We start from the raw sequence: 19,602 nt of genomic DNA on the forward strand, positions 1-19,602 counted from the left end.
TAGCAAACAAATACATATTAAATAAATAATAAAATTAGTCAGCCAGCTTCTTTCCCTTTACGATTTATTGTTCATGTCCAAGTCAAGCACCTAGTCATTATAAAAGAGTGTATTTCTTCTTACTATTCTCTTTTTCAAAAATATCAATTGTTTTGCGTTGATGACATTTTTTTTTTTTTTTGACTTGTACGCGCCTGTAGGTTTTCATTAGATTTATCCTAAACTAATGCCTAACTCGCTATAGTCTATAAAACTCTATGCTTCCTATGTAAGGCATCTCCGATATTCCGTTGTGACTTGTGTCAGATGACAAATTGACGATGCGTCAGCATCTGAGCTTATGTATTTATTGTATGAACTAGTTATGTTCAAGCTTTTTAAAAAAAATAATCATTTAGTAATTATTTATTATTATTTTTGGTAGATAACGTGAATATATCCCTACACAACTTATTTTTTCAAAATATGGTCCTAACACTAGCTTCTCATTGAAATAGATTATACATTGAACCACTGTCATCGAAAAAAGGGTGAGATTACCCCCTTTCAAGCGGGAGTCAATTTTTTTATGTTCAGAAAAAATTCTAAGAATTAACTAATTATTTTGCTATATACGATAGTTGCATTAATATGTAGTGATATTTTATTTTATTTTTGATAAACAATATGTAGTGATATTTTAATATATCATCATTTATTATTATTATTATTTTCTTTAATTAAAACAAGAATAATACATGAAAATATGTTAAAATATTAGTTACAAGTTTGAATTTTTATATTGTCATTGTAACATATATAATGATTGAACTTTAAACTTCAAATTCCTCGTTCATTACTTGGTTATAATATTTCGTTTAATAATATGAAGTAAAATTTGTTAATAGAAAGAATGTTTCAATAAGAAATACATAAAATAAAAAGAGATGCGATCATCCATATTTTTATTTTCTTTTTAAAAAAAATAATTGTTTAATGTTTTCTTTAATTTATTGAAAAAAAAATGGTATGGTATAAAGAAAAAAGAAAAAGAAAAGCAAAAGGAACAAGTAAGGCATAAAGTGAAAAATGAAAATCATACAATATAATAATACATAATATAATACTAGTAGAGTTTAGTTATAAATATATGATAAAGATGATGAGTACACGGTGAAGTGTGAGAGAGAGAGAGAGAGATTTGTGTTGATAATGTTATTCGCGTTCTCACCACTGTCAACTATCAATTCTATTATATCTGTCTATTGTTGGCCCAACGCCCTCCATTCTCACTCACTCCTTTCCCTTTTCCATTCTTAAATCTCATTTTCCCTCTTTCATATTGCAGATCTGTTTCTTCATCGGTATCTCTCTCTCTCTCTCTCTCTCTCTCTTCATTTTCCGATTCCGATTTCAATCGCCGATTTGGTTGCGTGTTTCTCGATTCCTTTTTTTTTTTATGGATATGCAAATAATTGATTACTTGATCCATTTTCTTTTTTCTGTTTTTAGATTCACTGTGGTTGTGCTTGTAATTAGATTCGCCGCCCTGTGTTTTTTTTTTATCAACTGGTTGATCTTGATCACTTTGCCGCATTGATTCCAGTGCTAATCTGTATTGCTATGTGTGTGGATTTGTGTTTGTTTGATTTAGGATTATAACTAATTAACTAGTATTATTTACTGCTTGATTTTACGTGTCTTGTACAGGACACAGTTTATTGTAGAGCTCATGCTATCGGTTAATATCTTTTATGAATTTTCAACTTTAGTTTTGATATTTTGTCATACCAAAAAAATAAAAATAAAAAACTTTTTATGGCATGAGCTCTCAAGGGGGCATCAATTAAAAGATACCACAGACTTTTGCAGGTTCACATATGCAAATGCAAGCTAGCTATTAGATATGTATGTAACTATGCTTTCTCACTTAAGACAGGCATCCAACCCACGAATAAATCTTTAGTGCAACTGGTGTATCAGAAATTCAGTGTATCTGTCATTTATTTTGTGACACGTAGACAAAAAAAATCACATCATCTGGTCAGCTGTTATTTAATTTTCCTTTTTGTTAGATGATATGATGTTTTTTTTTATCTCGGTGTCACAAAATAAATAAATGGCAGATACATTGAATCTCGTTGCACATCTGCAAAGATTTCCCAAATATCTTAGCTCCTCTAGCACATATTGTAACCACTTAAAATAGAAACACACCCACTCACCTAACTACATTTATGAAGAAGTTGACAAAAAAGAAGAAGTATAAATGCAATTAGGTGAGTGGGTGTACATAGGTAGCACTGAAAATATTGTCTTAAACCAGGATTGTTTTTGGTTTGTTAGGCATTAGTCTAAATATGTCTTTTTTTTTTTGTTTTATCTAGGTTCTTGAAGTAAATGGCCTTGGTCACCACTGCTGAAGTATGTGATGCAAACCCACAGTTAATTTTGGGTGGGGAGCTTCGAGCCCTTCAGCCAATTTTTCAAATTTATGGTCGTCGACAGGTTTTTTCTGGACCTATAGTTACCTTGAAGGTATTTGAGGACAATGTTTTGGTTCGCGAGTTCCTTGAAGAGAAAGGCAATGGAAGGGTGCTTGTTGTTGATGGAGGTGCGAGCTTACGCTGTGCAATATTGGGTGGCAACCCTGTAGTACAAGCACAAAACAATGGATGGGCAGGTATTGTTGTGAATGGATGTATAAGAGATGTGGACGAGATCAATGGTTGTGATATTGGGGTCAGAGCTCTAGCTTCTCATCCAATGAAAGCCAATAAGAAAGGTATGGGAGAAAAGCATGTTCCCATAAATATTGCTGGGACAAGGATCTGTGATGGGGAATGGCTTTATGCAGACACAGATGGCATTCTGATCTCTCGAACAGAGCTGTCTGTTTGATTCCAATTTATGAATACTTCATGTAAGGACTGTATTTCGCACCATGTCCTAGTGTAGAGAAATGGATCCTCTCATAGTGAGTTTTTCATATGACCTTTTCATGTGAAATTTTGTGTCTATTTCTCTTTTCATAAACATTAAATAGGTGGGACTCAATCAAAATTTGTAAAACCTTATAAAGAGATAGATAGGCACAAAATGTTCACATGACAAGGTCATAGGGAGATTTAACATGAGAGAATCAATTCCTTCTAGTGCTCTCTATACTTGTGTTCTTGACCCCGGTTTCCTAGCTTCCAAAAAATTGTAAGGTTATTTATCCCCATGATAATGAAAGTAGGTTGGAGTGTTTTTCCTTTTATGCCAACTTTATCTCTGGTTTGAATTGCTGTCTCGAAAACTTGCCTTTTTTCCCCCAAAATTGAGTTAATGGCTGTCTGTTACTATGTTTGGAGAGATCCAAGTGCAAAATATATACGTATCCATATTTTGATAAACGATGTTGTCATTTATTTTTTATTTGCCGTAAAAAGATGTTGCGGTCTAGAACGGGAATCCGGAAAGATCAGTATCGTGTGCTAAATTTGTTATGACATTACTCTCCTTGTCTCTTGCTTCCAAATAGCAGCAGCATGATTCTGTCTCTAACTAGTTGGACATAGAAAAGGAGAGGTAATAGTGGTGACAGGGATGAAAGTGAGTCAATTGAACCATTTTTTCTCTCTCAATACTCACTTTTACAGGGTTGCCATACATTGTGGTTTGTGCAGTTGTGACACTCCTAAACGGTTCATGTGCCTGATTCTTATGCTATACTCCTGTAGCAACCTAATTAGTTACCCTAGAAGGTGGAAGGAGGAATAAGAGCGAGGAATGAAAGCAGAGAGAGAAGAGCGTTATGGAAAATTTCTTCTTATGATTTCATTAACAGAATCACACTTTATTCTACACAGAGAATACAACTGCAACACAATTAACAACTTCCGTAATTCAAAATAGCTAAAGAAAAGTAAAAATTCATCCTAAAGTGACTTACGGCATACTTGGGCCAGCAGTATCAATTGACCCTTTATTCCTTCAAGTAGCCTGACTTTTTACTAGGCCTCTTCGACCCTATTTCCAAATTAATGTCCAGTTTGACAATAAAAGCTGATTTGGACCAGCAATACATTGCAAGGTTCTTAATGTTATTTTTCATAAACATGTTCTGGGCAATCTAGCTACATAAAGAATCTATAAACTCATTCCTTGATTTGGAATCACAGGCATATGTATTCTACGATTATATTCATGATGCAAATAATCTTATCCCTCCTCTTGATCATGGGCTTCAATTTCATGTTTTGATAAAGACTTTTACCATGAAAGTCCAAAATAAAAAATCTGAATCAAACAATTGAGCTTGAGCCCAGAAGAAATGCCAACTCAACGTGACCCGGAATAATTACTTAAAATAAAATTTTATGACCAAATGATAATAGCTCAGTTGATACATAAGAACGGAGTAATGAGATGAGAGCATGTATTCAATCTCACTCCAGTACCTCTGAATCTGCCCGAATTGCCTTCCGTGAAGGATATTTATAAAATAGATATTTTATAAAATAAAATAAAATTTCAGGTTAGCAATAGCATACTAGCATGTAACATGTCTCTCTTTTTCATGCAGATTGCCACGACATCAACTTGTTCTCATGCAGAAGACACGTGTGCTGCCACACACTGCAACAGTACTCTGCATATGTCTTGTGTCTCTTCTCTGTTCCTTTTTACCTTCCCAGGTCCTTACCTTATCTATCTATGAAACTGCATTCAACTTTATCTCCATGGAGGAAGACCAACAAGATTACTTTATTTTGCCAACACCATCCAATTCTGTATCAAAACTAATATCCCTCCAAGCAAATTTGATCTACAACAGCTTGGTTTCTGTGTTTTCCCCTATCCAATCTCTTTTTTCTATGGTGTTTGAGTCCTACCAAGTTGCTGAGGAGACCCATGACAACGTTGAATCTGCAGTACAAAGTGTTCCTTCCCATATTATAAGTGTTAGCATACTCTTGCTAAAGAAACTTGGACTTTTCTTTCTAAGTGCTGCGTATGTGTGCATGATTCTGATTTCACTACTTATTCTGGCTGCTGTGGTGGGTGTTAATTTGGTTCAGTTGTGGGTGGAGGAACCTGTGTTTGTTAAGGAAAGTATTCATTTTGATTACACTGAAGCTCACCCAACAGCTGTATTTTTCTTTAATGGTGGAGTTAGTGGTGTTTACGGCTACACCAAGCAAAATCATAGAAGTGTTCCAGTTGGCCACACATTTTGCGTTTCTTTGGTACTGGTGATGCCTGAATCTGACTTCAATAGGGAACTTGGCATGTTTCAGGTATGCTTTTATCTTTGAAAAATTTACTGAATTAGAAACTTAGGGCTGTTTGAATTTTGTTTTCAAAAACAATTTTTTGATTTTCAGAAGGAAAAAAAAAAAAACTTGTTTGATAAGGCCTCTTTCATAAAAATTGTTCTAAAAATTATAACTTCTTTTTAATTTTTAGAATCAAATTTAGAGAACATGTTGGTTTTTGATTTGTGTTTTTACTTTTAACTTTTAGAAAAAACACTTGTAAGGTTGAATTGGTTGCATTCCATGGTATGGGAGATATATGAATAAGTACTTTGAATTTTGTTTCAAATTGTGTCATCAAGGAGAATAGTGATTACAATGAACATGTTTACTTGCTCCAAGATCTGTTTATTTAAGAGTTAATTTGAGTCAATTTGCAGTTGAGTGCAGAACTCCAATCACTTCATGGAAATGTGATAGCAAGGTCTAGCCAACCATGCATATTGCGGTTTAGAAGCTCCCCAGTTCGACTAGCCCGAACAGTTATGATGGGTGTGCCTCTGGTACTTGGAATCTCAAGTGAGACTCAGAAAATTAATGTACCAATAATGAGGCACAAGGAACACAATCGAAGAACCAATGCTCTTATAATAACCCTGCATCCTAGAGCAGGAACTACATCTTTGCCACAGATTTATGAAGCTGAAATTGTGATAAATTCCCATCTACCTTGGGCTAAAGAGTTAATTCGCAAGTGGAAATGGACCTTTTATGTTTGGATGTCTTTGTATGTCTACATTATGCTACTTATGTTTCTCTTATGTTGTTATAAGCCACTCATCTTTTTGATGACACCAGAGTATAATTCAAGTGATCATAGGGTAACTGAACTCACAAGGGAAGAAGAACCTATTGCATTACAAATCAGGGAATTAGGAAATGTAAGTGAGCCTTCTGAGTTGTTGAGGAGATGGAGAAGAATCAGAAACAGGAGAAAAAATATCCTCTCACGTATTGGTGTGCCAGAAACCTTTGGTTCATCAGCTTCAAGCATTAGCTTGATTAATAGAGAAGATGTAACCAGTATGTCTATGGAATATGATGTTGAGGACTCTGAATCCGTGTGCATGGGTTAGAGGGTTAATTTTATTTTTAGTTACACTATTTGGAAAGGTTGATGAATTTGTCTAGGAGTATATGCATGTATGTGTGGTTAATAACAAGTTTGTGAACTTTTTTTAAGCTGCCACAGCATTTTATTATGGTATGAACTATGAAGAAGTAACAGTGTAACATCTTGCATTTTCATGTCTCCTGAATAACATTCTTCTGTTAATGTTATTAATGTACCTAGGAACATTGCATTGTATACATATCTATAATCTGTTGTCTTGTGTCATAAGATTTGGGTGGGGTCAATGGGGTAACATTAACACTCAGTAATGTATTATTTTGGTTTTGAATTATCTATTCCTAATTAATCTTGAAGATTAAATTGTTGATGTGTCTAGAAATTGTTAGAGAGAGGGAGAACATTAGGTTGGTTTGTTTTATATTTTTATTTAATGATATTAAGTTTTATTTTCAGTTTTGTAAATTTTATAAAACATTTAGCTGATAACTTGATATAGTTCTTCTCATAATTACAAAGGAAAGTTAGATCATAGATGTAATCATATTTTCATCTTTTTTATAAATAAAAAATCGAGAAGAAAATGATGAAATGAAAACATCAATTCGTAATATGTATTTAATAAAATTTTATAATTTTTTATTAAAATATAATTAAACAAGTTTTCAAGCTTTTTCGATTTTTGTTAATAGAAATGACTTTTAATTGTGCGGTTGAAAATTTATACTTAGTTGTATTTGGTTATTTTATCATGTTATGTTATATAAACATATATAACTTTTATTCTTTATCTTTTTTTATATTATTGTTTCTTTCATTTTAATTTAATTTTAATTACATTTTAACATTTTCGTTTAAGTTTCAAATAAAGTTGTTTTAAAATTACAAATACTGGTCATGCATGAAATATTTTATAATGATATCATAAAATTCTGATGATAAACTAAAATGAATGAATTTTTCAATTTTTATTATACATAATTTTATATTTGATAATCAATATTTAATAATATATAGTGTACAATAATTTGATAAACTATATATTTAATAATACATAGTTTTTAATATAATAATCAATAATTTGTACTGTCATTAATGCTAGTCAAATTAAATTTACTTTTTGTAAATGTTTGCTAAGAATTTTATTTTATTATAATCTAATTGAACAGATTTTCAAGCTTTTCTATTTTTATTGAAAATTAAGACAGAAATTACTTATCAAATGATGGTAGTTCAGTTGGCGCATGAGTGCTGAGCGGTGAAAGTGAGAGCATGCGTTCAATTCTTTCCAGTACCATCTTTAGGAGAGATTTAAAGTCTTAATTCTTGACCCGTCCTGAACAGTATTATCTCCTGCAGAGGATACATGTGATTTATCCACACACAAAAAAGAAGAAGATATAAATTACTTTTCCTTGTGCTGATTACGTTGTTAGTAGGTAAAAGGTGTAAACGAGCTAGGTCGAGCCAAGCTTTAGCTTAAAAGAGTCAAGTCTATGAAAAATATTTTGAGCTTAGCTTGGTCGTTAGCCTGGTATGAGGTAAATTCTAGGCTTGACTTGCTTGTTTATGAAAAATTAAAGACTTGGCTTGGCTCATTTATAATTGTAAAATGTATTTTTTTCAAACTCACATATATACAAATGTTGAGACTACAAATGCATAAAATTCTGTAAGGCAATGAATGCAAGTAGTTTGTTGGGCATCTATTGATAATCTGATATCTAAGAAAGAGGAATTGAGAAAAAGTATTTGGGTTGGTTAGTTGCTTGTAGAAGGTTACCAGAGTTGCGCTAAGTAGAAAATTGGAATAAAGCTGTGAAAATGTGAGTAATCGAGGAAGGAAAGGAGAGACCAATAGTCAGAGAGCTTATTTGTGAAACTGTGACCGTGGGAGCTTGTTTATAATAATATATCATGCCAGCTCACGAGTTTTCAAGTCAAGCCTCATTAAATTAGGCTTGAGATTGTTTGCTAAAAAAGCTTGTTTTTTTTAAGCTTAAACTCATTCTATTTATTAAACAAGTCAGAGCAAGCCAAGATTAAAACAAGCCAAACCTTAGCTCATTAGAAGCCACTCAGCCCATTTATATCCCTATTAGTAACGTTATATTTACACTTGAAAATTTATGTTTGGGTATATGTCGTTATTGTATCATATGATGGTAGTGTTTTGTAAAAAGTATATAATTTTTGTTTTATAATTTTAATTCAAGGGTAGTTAGTTTGAGTGAAAGTGATGCAGTCTAAGCAAAACAAGAAAAAAATGATCATGTATGAAAAAATATGGTGATTTTTGCTTTGTGCGCATAACGAATCCATTAATCTGTCACACTTGGTAAGGGGTTTTTTTTTTTCCCGAAAAATTAAAGATGGTAATTCTATTTATTCATATTTGATATTAAATTTTTAATTTTTTTTTTTGAAAATCTAAATTTTTTCATAATTTTGTTTTGTGTACAATTTATATGCCAAAATGCCATGCAAGACTGAATTCCTGAAGTGGTGGAAAAATTTATCAATTTTTCAGGTCTAAAATACCCTCATCTCTCTCTCTCTCTCCGTTTTCCTTTCGTTTTCCTCGGTCTTCTTCGGTAGTTCTCTGCAATGGCGGGTTGGGATTGATTTTTTCTGGGTCGCTGAGAAATGGGTAGTTCTGGAGAGTCAAACATCATCGGATGCTAGCGTGTGAGTTCTTGTTCATAGATATAGATGTGGACATGAACCTAGGTAATGATCATCCATTGACACTGTTTTAATAGTTTTAATTCTTAATTATATTTTGATAATCTTTGTTAAATTTTAAATAAAACTAATTAAATCATTTTGTACTAATATCATAAAACTTTGGTTAATGTATTATATATGGGTCAGGATCATTTTACACCAGTGTAAGTTACACTCTTAATCTCGTTCGTTGATCTCACTTATATCTAAGGGCTCTAATTTTTTAGTAACATGAGCCATTGGATACAAGTGGATCAATGATTAAGATTGAGTGTAAGACTTCTAACTCTTACACCGGTGTAAGAATATCCTGCCCCATTTATTAGTCTTACACCGGTGTAAGATGAACCTGCCCCATATATATATATATATATATATATATATATATATATATATATGGGATAGGTTATTTTACCTACTCCTGTTTTGCCTACAATTGTCTACCCTTTCAGTACCGTTAGATTACAATCTCATCCGACGATAAACATTTGCGAAATAAAATAATCCATTTTTTCTCATTCTTTTTCCTCAACTCCTACAGAACCCTTTCTCTCTTCCTGGCGATGAAGATCGAAAATTTCGATAACGCAAAAACCAATTCCTCCAAAAAGAAAAACACATATTCAATAAAAAAAAGAACGAAAAATAGAACACCATCGACGACCATCAAACGTGCTTATTCCTTAGGGTTCATAGAAAGTCGTCGCTTCCGGTAAGACGATGGAGTGCTAGGATGCTTATACCTTTGCCTGTATATTTTTTATTTTATTTTTGGATAACAAATAGGAAATTAAGGAAAAAAGAAAACAAAAACAACTAGGAAAGAAATGATGAGAATTAGTAATTAAGTGATCTGAAAGTCTTCGAAATGCAGAAGATAGGGCCAAAGCTCCAAGTGTTCGGACCAATTCAAATCCCTGCATGATTCAACATCAGACATTGTCGAGACATTGTCGCTCTCTTCATCCTTTCACATGTTCGGACCAATTCACTTCTGTTTTTCGTTCTTTTTTCTATTGAATATGTGTTTTTCTTTTTGAAGGAATTGTTTTTTGTGTTACCTGAATTTTCGATTTTTTGAAGGAATTGATTTTTGCGTTACTGGAATTTTCGATCTTCGTCGCCAGGAGAAGAGAGAAAGGGTGCGAGTGGAGGTGAGGAGAAAGAATGAGAAAAAAAGTTTATTTTATTTCGCAAATGTCTATCGTCGAATGAGATTGTAATCTAACAGTATTGAAAGAGGTAGGCAAGGGTAGGCAAAATAGGAGTATGTAAAATAACCTATCCCTATTATATATAGGAGAGCGTTTTTCTCTCCTACACATACATCGATTTCCGTATTACTTTTTTATTTCTTTTTCTTTTTCTATAAATGGGTGGGATCTACACATGATTGTCTCTATAACAAGAGAGAGCTTCTCTCCTGTTGCATGAGATTAATAAATCTCATATATACATGGGCTTATCGTTTCTCAAGCTGCTTGAGATAATCTTATCACCGGCTACTAAATCATAACCGTACCGTACAAAGATGGATCAATGGTGATAGAGGAAGAGAGAGAAAAAGGGAATCATAACCATTCAAAGGTGAATCAATTAATATAAGAAAATAAATAAATAAAATGACGTAGTTTTGAAGTAGCAGGAGATAGACTTATCTCAAGCTGCTTGAGAAATGTTTTCCCCTATATATATATATATATATATATATATATATATATATATATATATATATATAGTTCGCTTTTTCTGCAGTAAGCCCAATACGACGTCACTTTGGGACAAAAATCATGGTGTTTTTGTAATTTTAATTTATTTCAGAGTTATAATAGTCTTTATATTTATAAATTTTTAAGATTTCAATACCAAAACGATGTCGTTTTGGGAATAAATGCAGATAACTTATTTGCAGTAACATTTTTCCCATATATATATAAGGTTTTATTAATCTCATGTTATAGGAGATAAGTTATCTCATGTTATAGAGATAAATTTGTGGGCTCCACCACCTGAAAAATAAAAAGAAAAGAAAATAAAAAGGTGGCATAGTTATCGAAGGGTGTGTAGGAGAAAAATTTGTCACATGTAGCATAAGAGTAGTTTATCATATATATATATGGGGAAAGATATACTTACCACAAATTTTTTTTATCGCATTTACAACCAATTTAATCACCGTTGATTTCTGTCAATCTAATGATTATAATTTATTGGAAATTAATAATTAATTAATAAATAATATCTAATAATTTTCAATACATTATAATTGTTAGATTAACGAAAATCAACGGTAATTAGATTAGTTGTAAAGGTAGTAAACTTTTTTGGTGATAAGTATATCCTTCCCTTGTATTGTATGTATATATGATAATTACTTAATAAATATGCAATGTCATTAAATATTTTTTGAATTAATTTGCTTAAATAATGATTCATAATTAGTATTATCATCAATTATTAAAATTTCTATTAATGTTAGTCGAGTCAATTTTTGTGAATAGACATTTTCTAAAATATATTTTCTTTAAAATATAATGAAACATGTTTACAAGCTATTTTAAATAAATATGTAATGTCGTTAAATATTTTGGAATCAATTTTCTTAATTAATGATTAATAATTGGTATTAGCATCAATTATTAAAATTGCTATTAATGTTAGTCAAGTCAATTTTTGTGAATAAACATTTTCTAAAATACATTTTCATGAAAATATAATGAAACATGTTTACAAGTTATTTTTAATACTATGTAATGTCATTAAATGTTTTTTAATTAATTTGTTTACATAATGATTCATAATTAGTATTATCGTCAATTATTAAAATTTCTATTAATGTTAGTCAATTCAATTTTTTTGAATAAATATTTTCTAAAGTAATTTTTCATTAAAATATAATGAAACATGTTTACGAGATTTTTATTTTTATTAAAAGTGAAAACAAACTACTTTTGTGCTGATTACATCATTTGTAATGTTATATTTGTTGTCGAAGAAAGTGGGTGAATAATCACCAAGAGATTTGTGTCTGTGGAGTGAAAATGCTATCATTAAATATACAATTAAAGTGCAATAAAAAATAAGGAACAATCTCACAAGATATATGAAAAAGATAGCAATATATTGATAAATCTGAACCCAACAAAAGTTATCTCTTAAGATAATTTATTCCCTCTATTGATACCAAAGGTTGATGAACAATTGCCTCACATGATAGAACGGATTGCATATCAAGAATGATGACACTATCAATCAAAATCCCCAATGAAAATAACTGAATGTCTAAGAAATCACACTATCTAATACGATGATATGGATGCAAATGCATAGAAAAAACTTACATAAAATTCTGACTCTATATATTTATAGAAAACATAAGATCACGATTCAAAAGGTATTTTTTTGTCGACGAAACAACACATCCGTTCGACACGAAAAGACACATCTGTTTGACACGAAAAGACACACCGGTTCGACATGAAAAGATACAACCGTTCGGGACGAAAAGACACATCGGTTAGACATGAAAAGACACATCTGTTCGACACGAAAAGACATATCGATTCGACATAAAAAGACACATCTATTCAACACAAAAAGGCATATCCATTTGACGACGAAAAAACACACTTTTTTTGGGGTAAATAAAACACATTTTTTTAAATCAAACTTCTTATTCATAACCCATGATATTTAGACTCAAAATTCCCACAACTAAAAATTTACAGTTGGGCTATTTCTAATCATTTTACCATGTTACGATAGTTCTTTTTGTTATATGTTTTTTATTTTATAATTTTATTAATTTTCACTTTACTTTTAATTATTTTAATTATTTTTTCTATAATTTTTTAATATTGTTTCAAAATAATTATAGATACACTTATGGCATTATTTCGTGATGTAAGTCAAAGTCATTTATGTGGGAATGGTCAATTTATAATATTGTAATTTATACGTATTATTAATCGTTGATTTCACTTACCTATAATTTTTTTTAATCATATGAGCTATCAAATGCGAATAGAACCAACGACTAATATAAAATGTTACACTAAATGTTCATACACCGATGTAAATTTATACTTTTCCATGTATATATTATTTAGGTCTAAACTCATTTATATTGTTTTTTTTTTCAAGTAATTACAAACAGAAATGGAAGGCTTCCAATTTCATGCTTTGACTTTGACCATCTTAGAAAATTGTACTAGCCAAAATAAACTTAAATGAAAACAGTAAAAACCTTTCTCTTGAAAATGTAGGAAAAGAAAGAAGGAAGGCAATATAAACAATGCCAATGAATGCTGATGCCTTGTAAATCCTTACCAATATATCAATTTATAATTTCATACATATATAATTTCTTTAGTATTAATGATATTGTTAATTTAATTATTAATTATCATTTCAGTAAAATCAAATTAAAAATATGTTATTAAATACTTTTTATGTGATTTTTGTCAAAACAATAATTAATAATTAACAATATTATTAATAATAAAGAGAATATATATATATATATATATATATATATATATATATATATAGGGGTAAGATCATTTGACACCGGTATCAAACTTTAAAATTTGACACCAAATCTTAACCGTTGATTTTCGCAAATCACCGGTTATGATTTCCGTCAATCAAACTTATTAGTTAATTATTAATTTCTAATAAATTATAACCGTATAATTAATAATTCTCAATGTTATTAATTATTAATTCCCAATCTCCTTTTTTTAACTTGAGAAACGATAAACCTTATATATATATATATATATATATATATATATATATATATATGTGTAAAATTATTTCTGCAGTCGCTTTACGTACATCAACAAGAGATGTATGATTATGATTCTCTATATTTAATGCTTTCATCCTTTGTATGGTTATAATTTCTCGTATATAATGTTTTCAAGTATATATATGGCAAGTATTTGATTCCTGCACGTACAACAGCTGTAGAAATATAAACCCCATATATATATGAGGCAGGATCCTTTCACACCGGTGTCAAATTTAAAATTTGAAATTTGACACCTCATCTGAGAGCCGTTAGATCAAAAAAAATCAACGACTCTGATTTGTAAGCATGTGACACCGTTGATCTTTTTTTATCTAACTGCTCTCAGATGAGATGTCAAATTTTAAATTTGACACGAGTATCAAAAGATACTACTCTATATGTATATATTGACGTATTAGTATTTGGTAAGGATTTACAAGGTACGAGCATTCATTGCCAATTTGCCATTGCTTAAATTGCTTTGGTTCTTTCTTTTCCTACATATTAAGAAAAACGTTTCTATTGGTTTAATTTAAATTAGTTTCGGCTGGCACATATTCCTAAGATGGTCAAAGTCAAAAAGAATGAAATAAGAGCCTTCCATTTCTGTTTTGGTAATTCCTTGCAAGAAACAAAATAACATTAAAAGAGAGATGAGACCCGAGATAAGATAATGTGACTCGTGACTCGTGACTCTGTAGATAAGAAATAAACACTCACATTTCATAATTCACTAATAAGTAATAACCTTATAATAAGAGAAAAAATAAAATTAGTTGAGAGAGTTAAGAACTGATTGAGATCTAATCTGAGAGTTAAGATCCGAAATTGGATGCTAATAGATTTGATGAAATGCAACTAAATCCCGAAAAGCAGAATTGCTGTTTTGATTTAACAGTAACGTGTGGTTGTGTGTGGATTGGGATTTTTCACATGTCATCTCTTCCGAAACAAGTGTTTATATTATGTTATATAACCTTTGACGTGTAGAAACTACTACTAACACTTCTCTCTCTCGCTCTCTCTCAAGTTTAGATTTTCTTATTTGGCCCTAAACTCTATCATTTTAAGAATAGATCAAGGGGAGTATTAGTCTAATCTCATGTTATAGACATAAATGATGTGAGATCTATTTTTTTAAAATAAATAAACAAATGTGTGAGCACACATACTTTGAGTCTATCTGGTCTTCTAGAATATGAAATTAATATTTTTTATATATTAAACATTCATTTATTGTCTGAATTTATCTTTTATTATTATTATTATTATATTATTTTTCTTTTACACACAAGCACAAGCATAAGTGCACTTTCTGGTTGGTATACTTATATATGTATTACATATGAATGTGTGGCATTGCAATAGGTTCCATTTTTTCAATTGTGTGTTGTGTTGGGGGAAACAAAGATTGAATTGCAGAAGAAGCTTCAAATCCTCACCTTCATTGGTTTCAGCTCCACTCTCTTGGAGCTGAACCGAACCCCACCATTTGGATTGAGATTACAACATCCATTTTCATTTCCATTTGCAATTCTGATTCCTTCTTATCTTCCTCTTTCTCTCTCCCTCTCTCTCTCTCAATTGAGTCTCACTCTAGCCACCACCGCACGCAACATCATCCAATTCAGCCTTGTCGTGTCTGAATAGCCACCAGACAAAAAAATGGAAGAAGACAACAACAAAAGCTACAATGGTTGTGATGAAATGTTTGTCTCTGATTCAAAAGGAGGAGACTTTCCAGCAAAAAGAAGCATAGCTGAGAGAAGGGGTTTCAATTCCAATGCAGCAAGGATCAACACAGCGCGTTTTCGCACTGTAACTGCAACTGGAAATGCAACAACCCCTTTACCTTCTCCATCACCGCGTCTTACCATACCTCCTGGCATTAGCCCCACTGCATTGCTTGACTCTCCCATCATGCTTCCTAATTCTCAGGTATTGTTATCATCCACCCATTTCATTCTTCTTTTTCAATTTCAGATAAAAATTTGATTTTTATTTAAAAAAAAAAAAATTAATTTTTTTTTTCCCATGTGTTTTAGGCCATGCCATCTCCCACCACTGGGAGTTTCCTCATGCTCCCTCCTCTCACTCATGAAGGATCAATGCTCACTGATGCTCAAGAGAACATGGATGTGCCCTCTGCCACTGATGCTCCTGCCTCCTTCAAATTCAAGCCTCCTTTACCTGCCTACTCTGCTCCTCTGGACCAGGTACCCTTGGCTATCATCATCATCATTATCATCATTATTATTATTATTATTAGAGAAAGGTTATATTTACGACAGCTTTTGCCTTGTAACCTCTTGCAATTATTTTTGTTATTATTGGATTAAAATCAAATCAATAGTTTTAAATTTCCAAAAAAAAAATCAATAGTTTTATGTAACGGAAAAATAACAAAAATAATTGTAAGAGGTTATAAGGCAAAAGGAACGCAAAAGAGGATGTAAGTATAATCACTCCCTTGTTATTATTATTAACCAAAACAAATATGCAATGGGGGTTTGGTTGTGTTTCTTTCATGGGACTGTCAATAGTTTTTACCATAGTAGTTAATTGCGCCGCAATAGCGCCGCGAGCCGCGCCGTATGGGCGTAGCGGTGCCTTGCTGCAAGAAATCGCGTCGTGCCGCACCGGAACGCAATAGCGGCCATTGCTATCGCATTTGCAGCCAAATGGCAGCCATATTGCTGCCATAAGGCAAAATGTTAATTTTGTCCTAAATTTAAATGTGTAACAGAAAAATTTAAGGCTTTTTCACCCTTTTGCCCCTCATTAATTAATTAATAATCATTTTGCCCCTAATTCGAAACTATCTACCAATCTGCCCCTCTTTAATCGACTACCTTGCATTTTTAATCGATTAAATGGTCAAAACAGGCAAAAATGGCTGTTGGGAGATTTAATCGACTAAATCTCCCTATTTAATCGATTAAATCTCCCAACAGGCAACAAAGGGAAACAAGTCAGTATGATTTTTTAATCGATTAAGTAGGAAGATTTAGTCGATTAAATCTCCCAACAACCATTTAATCGATTAAAAATGCAAGTTAATCAATTAAAGAGGGGCAGATTGGTGGATAGTTTTGAATCAGGGGCAAAATGGTTATTAATTAATTAATGAGGGGCAAAATGGTCAAATAGCCAAAATTTAATGGTTTTTTAGTCTATATGTGTCTTTCTCTATCACTTCTGCTATCTCTGTCTTTAAAAAATGTTTCTTTTTGTCATTAGTTCTGTCATATATCTATTTCGCTATTTCCGCAACTGCAACCCGCTATAGCATTTTTTGAGGTTGGGCGCAATATGCCGCAATCCGCATTTGATAACTTTGGTTTTTACTTAATTGTTGATGCTTGCTGCTAATACATTACTTCTATTCCTCCCCTTTTCGATAGTTGATTTGAAGAATGAAAACCACTCTTTTCTCGGTTGGATATGGTTGATGTGGAGAATAGAGAGCAGAAGTTTGTCTCATTTAAGCATCATAGCTTACAATCAACTTGAATCATTTAAACACGATGGTCATAACAAATATCTAATTGGGCATTCTGTCTTAACCTCTATTTTTTTAACTCAGCCTTTGAGCTATCTTTTTCTCAGATAGTACCTGATATGTGAAATGATTTGTAACTGAGTTATATTTTTCTAACAATACATGTATAATTTGGTAACCTTGAATTGAATAGGTTTCTAGTAACATGGTAAAAGGAGGAAATAGAGACGGCCAACAACTTGTTCCAGTTCAATCACCATTAGATTTTTCACTCCCAGCTGATTTTCCAAAAGGACATTCTGCAAAATATAGCGAAGTCCATGCATACATTGATGTGAAAATGGTAGATGATGTGATTGTTAATGCTAATAATGTTGAGATGCCAATGTCTCATTCTGAGGAAGCTAGCGACGAAAACGCGCTGCCTAAAAATGCTCTCCATGGTGAGGATGTTGAACAGCAACCTGTTTTAGATGGAGAGCAGAAAGAGGCAACCCATGCATCAGGAGCAGTAAGGACCTCTGAGGATGGTTATAATTGGAGGAAATATGGACAGAAACAGGTGAAAGGTAGTGAGTATCCCAGGAGCTACTATAAATGTACTCAGCCTAATTGTCAGGTCAAGAAAAAGGTGGAACGATCCCATGATGGCCAAATAACAGAAATTATTTACAAGGGTGCTCATAACCATTCAAAACCACATCTTAGTCGTCGAGCATCAGCACTTTCTACTGATGAGATGTCAGACATGGTTGAAGCCAGTGAAACCTTTGCTAGAGTTGAAGGTGGGTCAGTTTGGAGAAATATTCAGTCAGGATTTAAAGATGCAAAACACAGTTTGGATTGGAAAGCTGATGGTCAGGAAAGGACACCCCCAACTTCTGTTGTGACTGATCTTTCAGACCCTACATCAACTAAGAAAGCTAAATCTCTATGTATGTTTGAATCGGAGGACACTCCAGAGCTTTCTTCTACACTTGCCAGTCATGATGGTGATGAAGATGGAGCCACTGAAGCACTCATATCACCTGAAGATGATGGTGAAGATGATGAATCAGAGTCGAAAAGAAGGTTTTTATACTCTTTATCTGATTGTGTCTTCATGATGTCAGTAACAAATATAAAGACAACCTTTATGTTTCTGCTTTATTTTTCTGTTGCAGGAAGAAAGAGAGCTACCCAGTTGAATCAAATTTGCCTTCCAGGGCTGTCCGTGAGCCAAGAGTGGTAGTCCAAATTGAGAGTGAAGTGGACATACTTGATGATGGTTATCGCTGGCGTAAGTATGGACAGAAGGTTGTCAAAGGAAATCCAAATCCTAGGTAGTGATCTTGACTTTCTTTATCTGAACTGGTTCATGTTCTAAGTAGCTCAATGATTTATTCTAAGATTATGTTAATTCACTTTCTATATTTTATCAAATTTTCTCATGTATCTCTTCTAGGAGCTACTACAAATGCACAAGTGCTGGATGTTCTGTAAGGAAGCACGTCGAAAGGGCTTCACACAATCTAAAATTTGTGGTCACTACTTATGAGGGAAAACATAATCATGAAGTGCCTACTGCTAGAACCAACAACCAGATAAGCTCAAGTGATGGTGGCTTACCTCCCACTGGTGCTAATGGGCAAGTGGCTCTTACATTACAAGGGAGTGCCAGTATCCCAAAGCATGGAACTCATCAAACTCTTGCACCCCATTTTGATAGAAAACATGAATTCAGCAACGAGTTTCTCAGGCCTAGTTTGGTTGGAAGTTTCAGTAATGATATGAAGTTTGGTCCTTCCTCCATATGCCAAATGAAGTATCCTTCCTTGAATAACACCATGCCTTATGGTTCCTATGGACTGAATCCTGACCGTTGTGCTGCCCCTCAAGCTGGATCTATTGCTATGTTCCCTGATTTTCCAATGCCACTACCATTGAATCTTCCCTCATCTGGAAATTTTTCTCTTGCTGGAATTAACTTTAACTGTGTGAAACCAATGGGTCCTGTCCAGTCTTTCCTTTCAGGGCAGCAGGTGAAGGATATTGATGCAGGGTTCCTGAGGCCTAAACAGGAGCAGAAGGATGACACTATGTATGGCTCATGCATACCCTCTCTTGATCATGCAAATGCTTCACTCACTTCATCCTCAGCAACACCATCCATTTATCAACGTGTCATGCAAAATTTCCCTTCATAATGTCTCATTTTCACAGATGTTAGCTACAGCAGATTCTG

At 32.6% G+C, this 19,602-nt stretch overlaps 3 protein-coding genes across 3 annotated transcripts; all 3 read left to right on the forward strand.

The window, feature by feature from the left end:
- Positions 1–1,146: 1,146 nt before the first annotated feature.
- LOC133301733 (putative 4-hydroxy-4-methyl-2-oxoglutarate aldolase 2) lies at positions 1,147–3,338 on the forward strand. Its single transcript, XM_061501425.1, has 2 exons — positions 1,147–1,343; positions 2,367–3,338. Exon 2 carries the CDS (start codon positions 2,380–2,382, stop codon positions 2,878–2,880), a length of 501 nt encoding a protein of 166 aa, XP_061357409.1. The 5' UTR covers positions 1,147–1,343; positions 2,367–2,379; the 3' UTR covers positions 2,881–3,338.
- A 1,230-nt stretch (positions 3,339–4,568) lies between these two features.
- Positions 4,569–6,507, forward strand: LOC133301746 (seipin-1). The gene is made up of 2 exons (XM_061501442.1): positions 4,569–5,264; positions 5,663–6,507. The coding sequence occupies exons 1-2, from the start codon at positions 4,575–4,577 to the stop codon at positions 6,356–6,358; spliced, it is 1,386 nt and encodes a 461-aa protein (XP_061357426.1). The 5' UTR covers positions 4,569–4,574; the 3' UTR covers positions 6,359–6,507.
- Positions 6,508–17,715: 11,208 nt separating this feature from the next.
- On the forward strand, positions 17,716–19,564 carry LOC133301745 (probable WRKY transcription factor 2). The gene is made up of 3 exons (XM_061501441.1): positions 17,716–18,449; positions 18,542–18,700; positions 18,823–19,564. Exons 1-3 carry the CDS (start codon positions 17,719–17,721, stop codon positions 19,562–19,564), a joined length of 1,632 nt encoding a protein of 543 aa, XP_061357425.1. The 5' UTR covers positions 17,716–17,718.
- Positions 19,565–19,602: the final 38 nt, after the last annotated feature.

The sequence above is a fragment of the Gastrolobium bilobum genome, unplaced genomic scaffold (assembly GCF_033153095.1).
Source record: "Gastrolobium bilobum isolate Gb01-03AN ecotype WA unplaced genomic scaffold, APGP_CSIRO_Gbil_v1 utg17158, whole genome shotgun sequence".
NCBI lineage: Eukaryota > Viridiplantae > Streptophyta > Magnoliopsida > Fabales > Fabaceae > Gastrolobium > Gastrolobium bilobum.